The sequence below is a fragment of the Argiope bruennichi genome, chromosome 9, assembly GCF_947563725.1.
Source record: "Argiope bruennichi chromosome 9, qqArgBrue1.1, whole genome shotgun sequence".
NCBI classification, from domain to species: Eukaryota; Metazoa; Arthropoda; class Arachnida; order Araneae; family Araneidae; genus Argiope; species Argiope bruennichi.
This window is the reverse complement of record NC_079159.1, coordinates 79,088,923-79,109,896: the sequence shown is the minus strand read 5'-3', so window position 1 is coordinate 79,109,896 and position 20,974 is coordinate 79,088,923. Positions and strand designations below refer to the sequence as shown.

General features: G+C 28.2%; 1 protein-coding gene across 4 annotated transcripts in view; it reads right to left on the bottom strand.

Annotated features, from left to right (window-relative positions):
- LOC129984326 (tolloid-like protein 1) overlaps positions 1-20,974 on the bottom strand; it is a 90,407-nt gene that overhangs the window by 45,679 nt on the left and 23,754 nt on the right. For 2 of the 4 annotated variants that reach the window (XM_056094189.1, XM_056094187.1), the window contains exon 2: positions 14,466-14,638. In XM_056094189.1, the coding sequence (XP_055950164.1) occupies positions 14,466-14,631 (166 nt within the window). In that variant the 5' untranslated portion in view covers positions 14,632-14,638. Of the gene's footprint in view, positions 1-14,465; positions 14,639-17,194; positions 17,323-20,974 lie in introns of those variants that run through there. The other 2 variants (XM_056094190.1, XM_056094188.1) reach the window with 2 other exon arrangements.

Below are 20,974 nucleotides of genomic sequence, written 5' to 3'. Positions count from 1 at the left end.
ATTGTCTGAGAAGTTTTCAAAGTGTTGTCAGCGTAGGTGTTTGCCTGTATTATTGGTATTTAAAGCGCGTATTTGCGTTAATTTGAGAAAAGCAAACTATTTGTTACAAATTTCAATTAGTTTAGTTTAATTTAGTTATATTAACGTCCTGTTTTAAAATAAAACTAGGGTTATTTAGGAAAGGATCTCGTAATTTTGAACCGCAGTCAGATGACGTGGACGACCCCTGAGTTGGCACCCTATTCCCCTCCAAACTTTTACACCAGCGAGTTTACAAATTTCAGAAGAAAAAAAAATTGTCAGATTAGAAAATAATATATTGAGAGAGCCCACTTTTAATTTTCGATCAAAAGCTCTGTTGAAAAACAAGAAAAACTTCGCAAAAGGTTTTTCTAAAAAATAATAAACATTAAAAAAAATAACAACAAAATTCTTATATTTTTTATGGAAATATTATTCGGCAATTCCATTTCTTTGTTCAATTCATTCGATAACTATATTTCTTACATAATGCGAGAAATAAACATATGTTTTTAAAATTCCATCTTTACTGATAAAATTGAAACATCATACTAACCGCCTTCAGTCTCGACGATATTAACTGCACACATTTAGTAAAGTCAACTCATCTTGATAAACTTCATAATCACATCAAAAGAACATACTCTTTTTTTAAGTACAGTATTGTACAATACGTACAGTGGAACGTAGAGTATTTTTATAATAATATTCTAACTGATTCGATATAAGGTTCCTTTGTCTCTAGGAAAAACGGGCTAAGCAAATGCTGTTAACATTAACGACAGTTAATGGCGAATCGATGCGTCAAAAGCTTTCAAATAATATAAAAATTGGAGACATTGGTTCCAGGATTGGATTTGGGATTGCGAATTTTTCATGGGAAAATAAAATGGTAAAAAAAGTTTTTTAGATTTTTGTTGAAAAATAGGAACTTTTAGAGGATAGGGATTAGTGGAGATTTATCTAAGTATATTGAGATTTTATTCGACATAAAAATTGAAGAAATTAAAAATGGAGAACATTGTTATTGTTTTTCTGCATACGGAATAAATGTACAATGAAAAATGTTTTTGAAATTTCTCAGAAAAAATGAAGAATGGAGCAAGGCAGATGACCAGATTACATATTTTAATGTCTTGAACTTTTTTTTAAACAAAAGGCGAAATCGGAACAATGACTTAAACTGGGGGACTGATTCCTTGATTTTCCTTTCTATTAAAAGCTTATAACTGTTATCGAGAAATTCTTGTATATGTATATATAAATTTATGTTGTGTATCTCGGAAACGGCTTAAACGAATTTGGATCAAATTTTATATTTAGATAAAGTTTTGCTTTTTAAGTTTATCTATATATGTGTCTTTTCTGCAAAAAACTCAATTTTACTCATAAAAACACTTTTTATAACCATTAGACAATTTTTATAACTACAAAAAAAAACATTTTTATAGTTAATAGAACCTTTTTCTATCTACTCTCACGCTGACAATGTCATATAGCGCCCTTTCGTAAACTTTTGCGGTACCTGCATTGTTGCCATAGGATGATAACCTACTAGTATTTTAAAAATTTTTGAGATGGCCCTATATGACATTATTCGAATACTTTCGGATTACATCCAATAGCAACAATGCAATTATTGTGTTAACCAAAAAAGAAATTTACATTTTTTTACAAAAATGCCTAGCGAACCTCGTTTTTCCTGGTATTATAAATAAATAAAGATTCAATTTGATTTAATAAATGAACCACAGCAATTATGTCTGCGCTTTGTCTCGTGAAAGTAAGCTTAACCTATATAAACGTGAACATATTTCAAAAAAATTACTAATGCAAACAATTTTAGAATCTCGCACCAAAAAATGATAAAATGCAATGTGAGTTCCACTACTTATGGCTCATCTGTCGTTGATAGTGTCAATTTTGAAAACTCTTACCCTTTCCTTCTAGAACATGATGACAGACTTTTTCTATATATGTATAGTAGAAGGGGCGGAAGGAAATCTCAGACGTTTTTCTTCCGGAAGCACAGCGTAAAGAGATTAAGCCCGTATATATAAATGTATCTGTAAAACTTCGGTGATGCTTGTTATAAAGAAACCGTTATCTCTTGAGTTTTAAATAAGATATGACAAAAATATTTCTCACGCATATGAAGCCATCTTGAATTTCGTAAACTCAGCCGACTTTGGATTTCATTTTATTTCCAGAAAGGGAGATATTAAAAAATGGATATTCCTGCCCCTTTAGAATGATTTCACATTTTTCTTATGAAGCATTTTTCTCACAAATTCATATGATGAGTTAAAAATATTTTTGAATTTTATTACTATTGTTGATAGAGGTATAAGCAACCTACAAGACTTCAAAATATTAATTAATCTAAACCTCTTGCATTATATATATTTATTTTTACTTTTCGTTTAGCTCCGATCTAATTTGCCTCAAAATTGGATCAAGTTGGATAACGTGAAGAATAACTACTAATGGCTTACTGTAATATATAATTACTATTCGAAAATAATTGCTTTTACATCTTAATTTTCGACCTTGAATGAATTCAAATTTTTATAAATTAGAAACCAAACATTTACGAAAAAATCTTGTTATTTTATTAAGGTTAGTTTAAGATTAAATTATGGTGTTACAATAGAAAATAAACAATAGAAATCATACTAGTCGTCTTTTACTTTTCTATAAAAAGTAATTCCATTAATATATTATTGAAGTGGAAACTTTATATAGTGGATAACGGAGTGCAAATATAATTTACATATATGATGTGGATATTCTGTTTTAATGCCAGAATAATTCAGTTTTGTAGCAATCAGTCCAAATAGTTGAGAGTTAATTTCATGGACTGTTATGATTAATACCATTCAAGTTACATGTGATAAAATATATATGATGGCTCAAAATTTATGAAAAAATTTAATAATCCAAAAAAATATTAAAAAAAAGATATTGTTTGTATAACACGGAGGGAAATGAAGTCAGGTTGTTTTAAATTCTGTTAGAATATATGCTTTGTTCTAGACATTGTTTTTAATTGTTATATTCTATTATTTTAAATATGCCGCCTGTTGTGACATTTGGATAGACGTGAATATGATTTCCCCGAGAAAATATTTTTAAACAATTAATTGGGGCAGAAACTAAAGCTGTATTAATACCTACATACCTGTTCTGTTCTTCGTTTATATAAACCATTCTCATAGAATCAAGACCCGTGACATCCTAATGCTATTAAAAACATTGTCCCATTCATCTATTTCTTTTAATATTTGTGAAATTATAACTTCTTTTTCTTATTTTCAAGTAATATTATATTACCTGATATTATACAGCATATTCTTCCTAAGCTTTTAATTATAGAACGAAATCATGCTAATAAATATTTGAACAATAATAAATGTTTGAATTTCATTATTATCACAAAATGTATTGATGAAAATTATTTTCAAAAATCTTTTAAAGCTGCCAGAATTTAGAAATTTTGCATATCAATTACATTAGTATCACTGAAAAGACAATTGTTTTACTTTAAAGTATTATTAAACTTAGTTTTGCTCAATAACGTTTTTAGGATTGAAATTTAGCAAAACTCGCTCCTATGTGCACATTCTCATGTTTTATAGTATATCTTTGCCCTATTTGAGAGTTCTAGGTATCCTGTTGAGCGCCAAAATACATCGACATCATAGTATTTAGTACTAGAAGAGATTGTTGAAAATGAATAATCAGAAAGAAGTACAAACAAATACTTTCCGTTTAAGGGAAAGCAATCGAACCGTCTACCATTACCTATGAACACATTCATAAGCTAAAATTTGCCACTGAATTTACGATGCGATGAAATATTTATGACAGTGCATCATGCCAAATCTGATAAATCTGAGACAAACCATCCATTTCGATAACATGATTGGCCCATTTGCGCGAACACTCACGGAAAATATCCAGATGACCGTGCGGAGAGAAACACAAACATGCTTCCATTAGAAAGCATAACACCATTAGTTCCCCCTGAAAAGTGAAGGGGGAAGGACCGGTCCTCTCGGCCACCTTGTGGTCGGGGGAGAGTGGGGATTCATTTGCATTTGAGGAGAAAGTCATCCATGCCTTATCACGACCATCGATGGAACAACCCCCAGGAGAATACGCAACTTCCCTCGCACAATTCTTGCTCTCTTTGGATTTTCACTACTGTTCTCCCAGAGTCCCACTGAAAAATTGTCTGCTACTTTTTTTCTGGTTGGTTGGTTGTTTTATTGGTACAAGAGCCAATGTAGGCTATACTGCGCCAGACGTATGGTTAATAAAAGTTTTTTTCTAATACAACCTAAAAAAATAATTTTAATAGGAATAAAAGATGCATTAAAAGTCGACGTTAGAATTAAAACAAAACGGTAGAAAATTGAACAAATTTAAAATTATGAAGTTTAAATGGAGTTATAAAAAACAATTGCCCTAATAAATTTAAAAAGCTTTTTGTGAGGATTCTCTCCCAACAGCGTTGGCATGTCTAGTGATGAGGAGTTAAAATACCGTAAACGATGAAAATTAAAATCGGGACATTCAATAAAAATATGACGAATCGTTAAAAGCACTTGGCATCTCGAACAGAGAGGAGCTCGATCACCAAATAGAAGGTATTTGTGAGTTATACGAATATGACCAATGCGGAGTCTAGTCAATTTGACATTGAGCTCACGCATTAGATGAGAGGGTCAGGATGTAATTGTTAGTTTTATGCTACGCAATTTATTATCCATCTGCTGATTTTATGATTGTTGCCATAACGAATAAATATGTCTTGAATAAAGGTTCTTCCCATCGGGGAAGGGTATTTCATGCTGCATAAACAAAGTTGCTGTTACTTTTTTTTTCTGCTATACATTTTTACAGAACAAAATCTTGCGTTTTATAACAGTATTGTTGCAATGACATTGGAGTGGGCTTGCTATAAAACTGAATTTCCACTAATGTGAGGAAAATTTAATTTTGTTATATTACGGTGACAGCCATTTTTTCATTTGTCTATTCGATTGACATCTGTGTTTCTACTAAGAAATTTTGGAGAAGTGATAATATTGCTTATTTTGAAGAATGTTGTTTAGTTATATACAGCACCAAAATAAAATTAGCATATGCAATATTTCTTTTTTCTTCTTTCTCGTAAACGTAGTATAGAGAAAGTAATGTAATGTCAAAAAAAAAGTAGAAATCGAGATTTTAACAAATCTTCACTGTTTAGACAAAAAATCTCCCCGAGTTAAAAACACACACACACACACATTTTTTTGGAAAATGCCTGTCTGTGACAAAGATAACTCAAAAACACTTTGAGCTAGAAGGAGGAAATTTGGTGTATAATCTGTACACCAGATTTTCAGATTGTTATCTAACTAAGACTAAAATTTGTTCAGAGGGAATCCGACAATTCAAATATAATTTAACACGATAATTACTAAATAAAGAAAGCTAGATAGATAAATTTCGCCATTAGATTTAATGTCTATAATGTAGAAACCTTTCAAACTGTGTGACAAATCCAACAACGTTTTGACTGTCCGTCTGTACTTTCAAAAACATGTAAACACGATGATTCAAAAACGCAGTAACTTAAATATATGAAATTTGGGGGATTTTGTGAAGTGCAGTTTTATAAGAAATTGTATTTTCAACTGGTTGAGAAAAATGTGTCTCAAACACAAATTCCATTTTTGGATACTAATAAATTTATGCGGGGTTTTATTCGCCAAATAACTTGCCAAGGAGGTTCAGTAAAAATGCCAAATTCATGCCAAAAGTTAATATTTGTACATCATCTATTGTACATCAATATCATGCAAGGTGTTCTCTGGTATAACAATTTTATTAAAGAATAAGATAGAAAGTTTTGGGAAAAACTACTCCCGCTGGTTCATTTGTTTAATTTGTTGTCTTCATGTAGGAATATCTCTGAAAGTACATCAGAAAATAAATTTTTCTTTTCAAAATTACTGTGGTTTTATTAAATAAATTTGTCCGATAAAATTTATTAAAAAATGAAAAGATAGTGAAATGCAAAAAATTTCTTGTCAGTGCATTTTCGGATCGAATCATTTAAAAGGCTTCTTTAGCAAAAACGCATTCCTACTTAGGAATTCTTTGTTCAAACAATTGTAATAGAAAGTTGAACTTTTTCCTTAAATAATTAAGATAAAATTCTTAATAAACTTTAAGTTGGGACGCAAATCTGAATCTTTTAAAATAATTACATTTCAATTAATTAAAAGAAATTAAATAATTTAGATTTATAATAGTTTTATAGAATTTTATGTTTCCAAATACCTGAAAAACGCACTTTAAGTAAAAATTTGTATTATAAGACTTTTTACTGCTATGCAATTAATTTAGTAATTTTAAAATTTAAAAAATAATTTTATCGACTGCTTATTAATTTTTGATTATACAAGAAAGAAAAAACGTTTTGCAATTAATTTATTGAAATATAGCATTGATAAAATTTAAAAAATGTTTTACAATTTGATAATAAGGCGGCTGAATTATATTTATAATGAAATGACTGAGTTTGTATGTGTTTGTAGAATTTACACAAATCTATTATGTTTATTATTATAAAGTTTGATACACATATAATCGTATCGGTGACTCAATAAATTTCAAAGCGATCTTTTCGAAATTTTAATTAAACTTAATTAAAAATTTAGAAAATTTTTGATGTTTTACTTCCATAACTTTCAAAAATATTGCTATTTTGAAATTTATTTTTTTAATGATACTAATTTGATTGCCATGCAATTTTTTCCTGAATTCTGATAATTTAGAAAAAAAAAATTTCTATGATTTATAACAATAGATGTAATTGTTGCAATGAAATTCAAACTATTTTTTTCAATGTTTCATCAAATACTTAATCGTGGAACTTTTCCCCAATGTTGAAAGCTAAATTCAGAATTCAACAATCATTTTATCTTTGAAGTTTTTAATAATATTGTAGTGTCAGAAAACTGGACTTCATTAAAGAAACTTCTTTTTTGAGAGAGGGAATGTGCTAAGAAATTTAGATAATGCATAAGAGATTTAATTTAAATTAAGCATAACATATTCTGGGTAAGCCAACAGATCGCCATGGATGTAATTTACTAAACATATTCTCTTATGGTCTTGTTATCAAAATCTCATTTAACCCTTTAAAAGGCCATTTATGTTCTAATCAAGATATATTAAAATATTTTTGGGGAGCCAATTAATACAAATTTAAGCTAGTTTTAATATAATTAAAATATTATATTAAAACTGGCTTAAGAAAAGTTATACTTTTGCCTTATTAGATAAATTTAATTAGATTAATTAATTAAATATATTAATTAATGTCTAAGTAACAAAAAAGACACACATTTTGTATGAGATAAGGAATTGAAGCATCTAAGTTTCTGCCTTATTGAAAAAAAAAATTTAATTTATGCCAACTTGCATGATTTAAGATTGATGAATTTGGTGGCAAGCATATTTTCTATGGCCCTAAAAAGGGTTAAAAAATAACCATGCCAATCTACACGCAAAAAAATGAAAGAAAATCCCAAAATTTCAATCACAATTAAGTTTGTTATTGGCATAGCAATCAACAAAATAACAAATACCATCCTATTCATTTAACGAAACCTACCATCCTCTTCCCCAACCGACTGTCACCAATCATCAACTGCGGAAAGCGATCACTTTCTATCCATCATTTGTTTCTCCCTTTAACAAACAGCCCTAAGGAATTATTTCTCAACCCACAGAAGAAGAAAAAAATCGATCGTATAAAATATAGATCAACTCCCCTCCCCTCCTCAGGATATTAATCTCCCTAAGATCCAGCGTTACGGAAGTAAAAAGCCAGATGTACTTTTGAGACGACAGAAAATCCGTCTTCTGAATTAGTACGGCTTGAGTAATGCGAATGATGGAGTGATTGCAGAGAATCATTACTATGATGGACGAGGAGCGTATCTGCTTCAGGGAGATGGAGGCAGGGGTGCTGACTAATGGAGCCGCACCGGTCCGATAATAGTGGGACTGTCCTCTCCCTCCCTCGACCCCCTACCCCAACAAACAGACACGAAATTTTTCCCACAACGAAACGGGAGAGATCACTCTCAAACAGGCGAACTATGATAACATATTTCACAAATGAGCTTACGGTGGACCAATCGATTTATCAAGTCTTTCTTAGGAGGTGAACTAGGTCTTTTGGAGAATATGAAGGGAAAAAAAAATTCTTATTTTAAAAGAAATGTTATATGGAGGGATCATACAATGGTATTTGTAAAATACTGAATTTATTGATATTTATTACTTTTATTTTGAAATAAGAGTCAATATTTAATTTTTCGTCTCTATGCAGTTCTCGTATTTGAAAACTAGTTTTTAATTAAAAAGTTATTTTCAAATTTTTGGCAAGCTTTTGCTTACATTTTCATTTTATTGTTTTGTCAGTAAAATGAAGTTGATAAACTAAGTAAGCGAATTCAAACCCCAGGTTAGGAATTTTTATATTCTTTCTTTATTTATTTATTGCATCTCAGATTCTTAGATATAAAAGGAGATATAGTCTAAGCTGTCTTAAAAGGAAGTATGTAAATGTTGTTTGTTCAAATTCTTAGTAGCTAAATAGTTTACTACTACTATTAGATTAGAGTAGACTATTTAGCTACTACTAGTAGCTAAAAGTTTACTCTATAGTAAAATATTTAAATATTTATCTAATATTTCTTTTTATAAAATTCTTGTTTTATTATTAATAATTCAGCTACTTTTGATAAAGAACTTGTTGTTTTCATCGTATATCACCGAAATAAAAAAAAAAAGTTATAAAATCATATCTTTCAATCGAAATTCATTGGATTTGGGAGGGGGGGAGTCCTTCTCTCAAAGATAAAAAATAGTGGTGAAATGTCTTTTTTTTTTAACGGTAAATATTTTTTCCGAGATTAAATGCATAATTTAATTTTAAAAAAGTTAACTAGAGTTAACTTTTTTAAGCTAGAGTTGGTACTAAGAATGATAAAGTATTCTCCAGTATAAAGTTATATTTTTATAGTTGATAATGCAATTGAAAATACTGCTTTAAAGAAAGTATTTTTTAAATGTTTAATAAACTGTATGAAATACAAAAAAAAATGTTTTAACATTTTTTAAATGATTATTTTTTATTTATTAATTGGTATTCAAAAGCAATAGAGAAAGCAATATTACACTCGCTTAACACACAGTTGTAAAGGGAATATAGATGACCCTGATTTTAACCTTAATATTCCGCAAATAATAAAATATTATCTGTTTAATTTATCTTTTAAATTAAGTATGCAGTGAAATAAAAATTTCATGTAATTTATCATTATTGAGGTGTGCTGGCGATCTACAACCCAAAGCTTTAGAATTACTAGATTTATTACAATTATACTTTTGAGGGCAGGAAATTACATCTTAAAGTGATTTTTTTTAAACTTTAATTATTTGAATATAAACTACATTTTGGCGTTTTCTAGCAATTAATTCCAAAAATATTATAACACAAAATTGATTATATTACAAAATTTAAAAAATCGTTTTCGTAGCGATACCGATTTATTTGTCGAGAAATCTGTTAAACATCGGCAATGTTTTACAAAAACGTATTTTTTGCATAATTTTTTATAATGCATTTCTTTGTTTTAGAGAGTTTCAAACCGCTTTTATTGATAACCGTTTTTATAACCGATTTTTTTTTCTACTGTTGAAAAACCAAAGAAAGAATCTGGTCATTATGACCGCAAGCTAACTTAGAAATAAGAAAAATAAAGTTACAATATAAGAAATACAATTTAAAAGGTAAATTAGAATGATAGTTTAGTGAAATTATAGAATTTCATTAAGATTGTTCATATATATAATACATTCTTATAAAAAAGTTGAATAAGCTTAGGCCTATTAAAATAACAAGGCTTTTGATACTTGAAAATACTTTTTTGTGGAAATCCTGATGTAAATGAAAATTATCTGTAAGGCATTTAATTGAAATAATGTACAATTAATATTTTCCGCTAATTAATTGGTCACCAAAGGTAATTAGTATGTAACAATCACTTTTTAATACAAACAACTAGAAATAAATTTTTATAATATTCCTAGATAATCATACATTTTTATTGAAGTCGTACACACACACACATATTATATATAACGGTTGTCATCGGTCTTTAAAGAATAAAATTTTTCATATGCATGTGTCTCATAAAACATCCCTCCCAGTTTCCCATTTCTCTCATGTCCGAAAAAATATTTTCTTCAAGAAACATGGAAACTTTGTTTTGTCAGCCAAACCGAAGGAAAAGGAAAAAAAGCATAGAGAAGCACATACATGGAAAAAAGGGGCAATGACGAGCTGAGGGAAAAGTTACGGTTGCAGGGAAACTACAGGAGTCCCCACCACATATGCAAATACAAGCAGCGTGTGTTAGAAGTGATAAGAACGCTGTTCTTGAATGTTCCTTCATGTCGCCGGCCCATCCATCAAGCTGCAGGGCGCAGGCAGAAACAACACCCATCTAGTCGTGTTCGTATGGTGAATTTAGTTAAGGAATGCTTCGGTTAAGGGAAGTAAAAGTTTGGTTAGGTTAAGGCGCGCATTGTGTGCTCGGACTTAATGTCTTGGAAGAGACAGGAGTTTATGAAAGTCTCATTTCCATGATAAAAGTGGAGTAATGCTCCGTGAAATAGCGGCAGAGTCAAAGGTTTTAGTATGTATCCAGTTTGATGGGGCGGCTTTTGCCAGTATAAAGCGTGGTTGCTTGTTATTTCTTGTTGGGATAGTTAAGCTTTTAAGTCAATGTTACCCTCTATTTTTTAAAAATGAAGAAAAAAATTCAATATTTGTATAAGAAAGTTTGTGTCTAAAGATTATGAAATATTTTTATTTTATTTTATTTATTTTTTGGCTAACTTTCCTATTCTTAAATTAACAACTTTTGAAGTTACATAAATAAATGAACTTTAATTTATAGCAACTGCTTTCTTCATTATTGGCAATAAGTAGTAGAAATTTTATTTTATTGCATTAGATTCTCTTGAAATAAGGATCAAATATGATATTTAAAAAATATTTCTTTGTTCCATTTCATTTTGTCCTCTGAAACACACTTTGTCTCAAAAAGTAAAATTTTAAAAAAAATATAACAAATATAGAGGTCATAGAAGGACTAATAAATTTTATTGCATTCATTTAATTTATTTAATATTTATCTTTACGAATAAATAAATACAGATAAAAAGCTGATGAAGAAAATATACTTTTCTTTATAATATCCCAAAACACGGGTTCCTCATTTTCAAATTAATTGCTTAAAAAATAAATAGAGTCTCTTTCTATGAAAAAAGCAGTTTAACCATAGAATGCACAACTTTCCATTTTTTTTTTTTTTTTTTACAAAAAAAAATATAATTATATTTTTTATTGATTTTTTTAAAAATTAAAATGTGCTAAATAATTACATTATAAATTAAACAGTATCTTAGTGACACAAAATACATTATTACAATTCTGCAATAAAAATAAAAATCACTTTTTACCAATATATTTTTTACAATTCAAAGAAAATAATATTTAATAGTATTTTTAATAGTAGAGCTATTCATACAACAGCCATCTTGGTATTTTTTCAAGCTCTTAAATTAAATTTTACTCTATTACCACAATTGCCATATATGTCCGTCTTTTCTACAAACATTTATCAAAAAGCATTTAAAATAGAATTTCCAATCACTCATTGATTCTATTTTGAGCAACCATATGAAGCTTGTAAATGGAAATAAAAAGTAGCCAAATGGCTCACTGTAGGGTTAAATCAATTGAAATTTATATCAGCAGAATTCTTTTTCGGAGGAGAAGAGTTAAACACAGGATTGTGTTCGAATGCCAGGAGATTCTATTATCTATTTTTTGATACAAGATTGATACAAGTTATAGTTTCAAGTGGCGATTAATTAATGAAAAAAAAAACATTTTAATAAAAGAATGTCATTATCCCTTAAACTAATGATGAAAAAAATATTCCTAAGAAGAAGAAAAAAAAAACGACCTTCAATTTTTATGAACACAAATAAGAGTTAGGTACTGTTAAAGAGCAAAATCGCAATCTTGTTAGTTTTCAATTGTCATTTTAACATATATATATTTTTTTTTCGTCTAGAAAGAAATAAAAAAGGGTAATTTTGATTCTAGAATATTAAAGAAATTTTTTTTAGCTTCCTCATTCATGAAATATTAATAGATAATTGCCTTTTCAACACATCCATTTAGATGGAACCACTGTTCAGAGTTATAGCAACTGTCCTTAGTCACTTCTAGTTTAAAACTAACATTTTTCATTATTCTAAGGATAGAAAAGGATTGCTAAGAATTGAAAATGTTCAGTCGTAAATCATGTAAATCGGCTCTTGTCTGATCCTTTCGTTAAAGCTCATTTTATCTTTAAAAATATTTTATTATCAAGAAAATATGAACGTCAATAATTTAAAATGTCTCATAGAATTTAATTTCCCTTTATTATCAAGAAATATATATTTTTCTAAAGTGTATGATGGATAAAATTAATATTACAGTGATTTTTCTGCTTGTAAAGTATCTTTATCAAAAAAAATCATGTGATTTATATTTCGAAATTTTCTGTTTAATTTGAAAAAAAGAGCATTTCTTGCCAAGTGATTCATTTTTTTCATCCGAAATTGATAATTTTAAATAAGCAAATCATTTTTATGACTGTTAAATTCAAAATTCATCAATAATTTTGTATTTTAAAACTTTTAAATAAATGGAAAAACATAAATAATTTAATAATAATCTTGCTTTCTTCATTTTAATATTTAATTTCTTTGTTCATTATATTTTGGCAAAAAATTATTTAAAATCATTTGACTTATTATCAGCAACTTAAAAAGGGTTATGATTTTCTTAAAATTTAATCTTTTTTTAAATTTTTATATTAATTGTTAATTGCTTACGTATTCCTTAACACAACCTAATCAACAAATTTCCTCGGGTTAGAAGAAAATAAAATATTATTCCAGATACAATGAGTTAGTAAAGACTATCTTATTTTAGTATATATTTATCAATGACGTGATTGTCAGAATCTAGCAGTATAACACATTTTTTCTGAGTTCATAAAAAGAAAGCTTTTCTGCTTATTGAAATCATTTACACTTTCTTTTATTGTGGAAATAGTAAGTTAATTTTATTCCTACTCTAATAGGTAAATAACAATATAATTAACTATTCCTAGCTTAAATTGGCATTACTGACATTAAAAAATATTTCTTCTTCTTCTAGAAATTTTGCACTTAGGAGAAATCTAAAAATAAATGATATCTTCAGATCGTTTATTTATTAACTAGGAAGAGTTCCTAATTAGAGTAATTAAGAGTTCTAAGCTCAGGTATTAGTTTCATAAATTTATAGTTTATCCAAAAGGCTTCACATGCAGTTTTGTGGTAAAACAATTGAAACAGGAATATAGTTCATATTTATGAATCAATATTAAAACATATCAGTAAATTTATGGAAGGATAAAGTATGCTAAAAATAGAGTATTAACCCTTTGCAATCGGAAAATAAAGCATAATGTTTGCCTAATACAAAAACTTGTCTATTTCACAGAAAAATAAATATATATAATTGCTATAAGTTGGATTCTCCCATTTAATTAATTTGCATGTTCTTATTACTCTGCAGATATTTTTAACAATCAGAATAAAATAAAACGTCAAAATGATGCCCCGTCTTGCATGGTGAGTGAGAGTCACCATCCTAGTGCAAAGGGTTAATAGTTTGTTTTCATTTTATATAGTAAATTCGATTTGGAATTAACTTTATATTAAAATCATAATTAAAAAAATGTGTCCCTTATTATTCGACACATATATCACCATTATAATGGTATGAAAAATTGTAAAAACAAAATTAGAGTAAAAATTAATTTTTTAAGCTTGTTAAATAATAAAATACTTCTTCAAAATCATGTTCAAAGGGTTTTCGTCAGAAGATAAATAAAAGCTTTAAGTTCTTACAGAAATAATATTAAAATTCTTTAAAATTTTAGAGAAAACAGGGTTTTTAAAAAATTATTTTCTTCTTAAGTCATGTTTTTAACTTTTGATTGGGAGTTAAATTGATTGAATTAAGCTTTAATATGTCACACTGAATAAAATTCTAATAAAAGATTGAATAATTACAATTTTCTTCAAAGAAATGGCTTAAAGAAAAAAAGAATTGAGAAAAAGCATGTTCAACTGTTTTCCAAAATTTTCCAAAAAAAGCAATTTCGATCAGATGATTTTTATTTATTTTTAAATAAATTAACTCTATCTCTTTTGATATTGGATTTTTATTTGGTGGGACTGATGCGGGAACTGACCTGCCTTTGCTGGATCCATATCCGTGTCCTTGGAGACCAGGTGCGGGAACCATGTCCAGGCCAGGGCTGACTCCCTGCTCACGATGTCCGACCTGGTGAGCACCGTCGTGAGCAGCAGCAACAGCAAGAGCAACGGGGCACCGTGCACCGCTCGCCGATCCCACATCGGGCACCTAGGAGCAGCAAAAACAGAATGAGATGAGAAACCCGTGGACACTCTTCCCTGGCGACCCACGCGGAGAGGGATCGCGTTTCAACACTCCACTCCCGCGCTCATTAGCACGTTTAAATAGTCTTATTGCTGTTAATGATGGTTATGGAAATGGATACACCTCCAAAAAAGACGTCATTTTCAATTCGTTCTGCCTAATGCCGCTCTAGTTTATTTTTAACATGTAACAAATTTGATTAATTTAGCGTTACCATTCATTATCTGATGAATAAGAGCATTCAAGGATTTGATAGGAATGCAGTGATAAGAGTTTGGAGAACTGTATAGCATAAAAATAATTTTAAAAAAATTCAATGTCAAGTTTTAAGGGGGTTTTTTTTCGATCTATTTTAAAGTCCTTCAAGGTTAACCATAATAAATCATACAGAGGATAATAATTATAAGCTTACAGCTAGGTTTTCAAAGGTAATAAAAATTATTTCATATTTTGATCATGTTGGAAGGATGATTATCAAAATTTTAAAACTTCGCCTTTAATATTGATTCAAAATATATCCAATTTAAGGGTAAAAATTTTAAATTTGCATAGCTGAATGACATAAAGAGTCAAGACTTCTAACTTCTTTCAAATTTTATTATATGAGAGCTAGAAGGTTAAACAGTTTAGTTCTATGTATATACAATAAAAAAATTAATAATATCTAAAGATCCTCCCTAAGAGGTATATTTTAAAACTCTCCTGCGTTCCAAAATATAACATTATGTTAAAACGTTGCAGCTTTGTATGTAGAAAAGTAAAACAGTAAATAAATTATATTAAATTTGAAAAACTTTAATCTATTGATTAGTAATATATTTTGTTCTGGACTAATAGGCAATTTTTAAAAAAATAGCTACGATTATTTTCATATATATTTTAAGTATTTATAAATGAAACTTTTTCTTATTAATCTTTCCATTCAGAGCTAGAATTTGTGATTTTATATTATGAATGACATAACTAGATGAATTCACAAAAGTACAAGCTGCAATCATCTTAATATTTTAGATGAAGAACCAAAGTTATTTAGCCACGAGATACATAAGGAAATAGCTGTTGAAAGAGTTGAAATATTTTATAAAAACAGCGAGAAGTTCTCTTCCTTATGTATGCAGATAGATTAAAAGAATAACACATTTGTATCGATAACTTCCAAACTTCGTAATTATTACATTGATTTCCAAAGATTTTTTCTCTGGATTCACTTCTTTAACCCTTGCACTACTAAACCGGCCCAACCGGCTGTGTAAATTCTAGAATGAATTGCTATTTTTTGTTTCAAATGAAGAATTCAGGATATAAAGTAAGGACTCTTTCGTGATTACTCGTTTTACATCCTGCACTTCTCGTTTGAAACAGAAATCGTTCCGCAAATATAGAATTTACAGGCCAGTTGGGCCGGATCAGTAGTGAAAAGGTTAATACACAGAAATGAAAGTATCTCTGCACGCACGCTGTATCTGATAGATGGTAAGTGAAGTATGCTGAAGTATTCCTTAAACAAGAAGGGTAAATAGAAATGTCCAGACACATTCGTCGCACTGAATATTTTAAATAACATAAAAAATAAAACTGACAATTTTAGTAAATAAATCGTAATCATTTAAAAAAATATATTGTGTATATTTATATTAATAAGAAGTGTGTTATAAAATGATAATAAATCTCTTAACAGCTCTTGATATTTCTCTTCCTCTGTATGCTTATTTCTTAATTTTTTTTAAAAAGTTTTCAATATCAGTACTTAATAGTGGTGAAAAAGCTAAAATCTAAGAATAACCAAGTGTTTAATAAATTGTCTTTTGCTTGTTTTATTATTAACAATAGTAATTTTTTTAAGTAAGTTGATTAAATTATAAATTGATTTTTAAATGAAAATTAAATTTAATAAACTATAATAAACCTAATTATAATTATAATAAAGCTAATAATAAACAAGATCAAGGAAATAAATGAAGGATAGCGAAAGCTCTCACCTGACCATCTCTCAGACTCATAAGTATTTATAAACAAAAACCGATAAGAAGTCAATTAATTTCCTTAAATTAATCTTTTAATTAAATTATAATTTTTCAATTAATTAATGTTATCATCAATCAATGCTTCATTTTCTTATTTTTCCTTGCATCTTTAATTACAGTAAACTTTTTCAAACGAAACAGAATTGAAAAGATTTTTCCAATAAAAAAGAATTTTCTATAGGAAAAATCTCGGGAAACTCTGATCTGAACAGGTTAACCAAATGGCAGTAAGTCTAAGATATTCAAATTTTAAATTTTGAACATTATATGTTAACGTTATAGAGGATATGGCATGTTAGGCATATAATTGCAATATGATTATTAAGTTAAGAAAAAAAATTGTGCCAATCACACCATTTAACAAAATACACTACTTTCAGGCGAAATAATATTACTTTGAAACATAATCGAAAAAAAAAAAATATCACTCACCGAATTCAAACATTAAACAAAAAATTTAAGTGCAACAAAACAAAGAACTATTAAGGTCATTCACCTACGATTAAAAAAAAAGTTCCGATCGTCTTCCGAAATTTCACTTCTCAAAGCCGAAAAGAGTTCGTCTTTTGAATCAGACTTCAAGGACGGAAGTAGAGAGGAGAAATACGACTCGACAATTATACAGACAAGTGCCCATGTGACGGGATGAAGCCCCTGCTCGAGTATCAACTGCTTGCATATTTATAACTTCCAACACTTAATAGCGCCGGCAAGGAATTCAGGGAAACTATACTTCTCTTTCACGCCTGCTTACGTGAAACAAGAAAGAAAACAAGTTTTAAAAGTGTCAGAACTGTACATCGATTAAAGGTAATTTAATTTCGCTTCGTTTAAAAAGGGGTGGACACAATAGGCTAATAAATCTTAGTAAGAAATGGCATATTCTTCTGAAAATGGAGTTATGGAAATTAAATTAATTTAAAAAAAATGCATAATAAAATAATATTCTTTTCGTCTGTTGTTACTAAGTGTATTTTTCAATTTTTTTAAAAAAAAATAATTGCGGTGAATTAACTAAATTATTTCTTTTATACTTATTTTCCATTGAGACCTGTTTGAAAAAATCAACTAAAAATTTAAAATTCTATATTATTTGTATCATTCCAAAAATCTACAATATAAAATAACATTAACGATAAAAGTCAGTGTAAATGAGTTCAAAAGGCCGATATCGTTCTCATATATTTAAGTAAATATTTTTTAAATAAAAAACTAGCTTTATCCTTTTGTTTACCCGTTACTTTTTTTTTTTAATCAAAATACTCAATTTTTTTGTGTGTGCATATTTTCTCCAATGATTAAAGTAACATTTTTCTCCATTTCATGCAAATATCCAAAAATATAATATTTTAGTTTATAAAATATTTCAAAAAATTTATCCAAAAGATATACACTTTAACATTAAATAAATTCTTGAAAAAAAGTAACGATATAAAAAATAATGCTTCCTCAAAAGGTTATTGACTTGAACACTTTAAAATAATTTCAAAAGTCTATGAAATCTTATTAACAATTATTTTAAATTTATTGGCACCATCATTACATATATCTAAATTTAAACGTAATTATTTTCTCGGAAAATAAAAACAATAAGAACTTATTTTTAAAATTTAGCGGAACTACCCATAAATATTAAATAAATAAAACCTTTCTAATATATTTCTGTTTCAAGCTGAATAAATGAGTCAATCATTTATCTATCATTTACCTGTCTGAATTATTTATTAATCAATTATATTTTGCAGTCGTTGGATATTTTAAATTAACCGCTTTCGGCAACAAGTGACTAGCTGGAGTAAATTCTAACTAATTTATTATCTTAGCTATTAATAGATAAGATATTTTATCAATCTTATCTATTAATAGCTTCTTCAGCAAAATATTTTTTAAGCTCCAAATTTTGATAGTCATATAATACTATTATAAAAGCCTTCTCTTCATTGTACTATGCATCCCTCGAATTTTCTGTCAGCTACTGCAAGTTTGAACTTTAAATGGAAGAAGTGATTTTTCAATTAATAAGGAAAAAAACCATTATTGCTAAAATTAAACATTTTTTAAAAAATATGTAGAGAAAACAGAATTTTTCAGCATTGAAATCTTTTGAGGCGCTACAGAATATTTTTATTATAATTTATGCAATATTTCAAAAAAATTATTCAAAAAAGATTTCTCTGACTTAGCATCATTTTGAATTTCATTTCCGAAAGGATTTAAATGGTGCAAATAATATTTTATTTTGTTTCAATCAATAAATATAAATCGGAAAAAAATTATAAAGGCTAAATTTTAAGTAGTATAATTTTATAGCATTATATTAAGGATCTGCATGGAAAGATAACATTAAATTTTGATGACATTATGGTAACATTTCCTGAATCAATTTTAATTTTTTTTTAAAGTTTGATGCTTACACAAGCCGCTAATTTATTTAAAAAATATTCGCTACTTTGATATTAAAATGTATTTGAAAATCAAGCGAGCTTCAGATTTAACTAATTGCTTTATATCAAACTGGAAATGCTAAACACTTTTTCATATTTGAAATATTTTACTGACAAGCCTGTTTGAGAATCAAACTGATTTTTCACTAAAAAATAATAAAAAAATTGTTGATAAAAATATAATTTGAGAATTTATATAAACCAAAACTTACTCGCTAGAAATCCTAAAGCTACTAAGAAACTTCACCTACAAAAATCAAATACAGAAGTGTTGAACATCTTCTTTTGCATTAATTTACAATGGTTATTGTTGGAATATGCATTGGTTCCATTTTTTGCTCCTTTATTGTGCCTTTATCACTTTATAATAACATCAAAACTTGACCTAACTAAAAGACCTCCTTTTATGTTCCAGTATGCAAATCGTTTAAGTAAAATTTGAAACCCCTTTCAACTTTGAACAAAAACTACATATTTTTTTTACTATAGCGTGAGCGGCATTTTACTTGTCTCGGAACGAAGATGATTAGTTTTGATGTAATGAAACCAGCGTCTGACGAAATAATGCGCATTTAAGATCAATTGTATTGTCTCAAGCAAAGAATTTATACAGCAGACTCTGATTTATGCATGGGAAAAAAAATCTCAACCGCTTAGTAAACACTCTTTTCAATTCGTATAGCATCAATGCTGAATGGCATATAACAGATTTGAAAGAACACCTCAAGGTCGTGATTTGAAAACTTTACGATTTGTTTTTAAACAATTTCTAAATTAGTTTATAAAGTATGTATTTAGTAGAATTTAGAACAGAAGTAAACTTATGGATCTTTTCAGTATAGAAGGAAAGGAAATCGGGAGAAACAAAAGATTTCGACCCTGAGAGATTTACACACGACAAATACAATGGGCAGTGGAATGTTAATGTATCCAACAAGAGAAACGCTAGTTTTTTATCGTGAAAAGAAGACACATCTGGATTTTGCCAGTGAGGGATAGAAAGGCAACAGAAAAAAAAACTCTGACACACTGAACCACCGATTTATTGGCATTCGAAATGCATGATTTTGATTTAACACGTTGAACAAAGGAGAATGAATTATTAAGTAAATAATACTTCAAGTTTTTAGCACGATTAAATTAATAAGAAATATTAAAGCGTTAAAAAGTAACTCATATTAGAAAAGTGAAATTTTGTTTCTTTTCGATCAGTTCCAATGAGTTTAAAGATTCCAAATGTTAACTACAAGAACTCTTTTATATTTTCATGTGTGAAAAAAATATAATAAAAAGAAAAGATTTATTTCATAGAGAATGACAAGTTCCTGAAAAAAGAAGGGACAAATATGAAATAATGTACCAAACATTTGGCATAAGTCCAGTAAAAAAAATGAATAAAATAACTTCAAAAAGGGCAAAGGAAATAGAAATAGTATTGCTTACAAAGAAGAAACATCATGAATAATTCCTTTTAATGTATAAAATTATGAATTAAACTTTTACATCATAAACTAGATACGTCATTTTTTTTTAATTCCAGTTTAGTGATTCTTTTACGATTTTTTATTATGAATACGTTCTAATATTTATATGCCATCTAAATAACAGGACATAAGAAGACACATTATTTCTTTAGAAACTAGTATTCAAGAATTAGGATAATTTTTGACCGTCGTACCCGTGCGTCACATGGGCATCGAATTGTCGCTTCTCAGATTTATAAGATTTCATTTAATCATTCAAAAAATCTAAAATATAGCTCGATATAAAAAATATTCAAATATAATTTTTGAAATATATTCATATAATGAATATAATATTTGAAGTATATT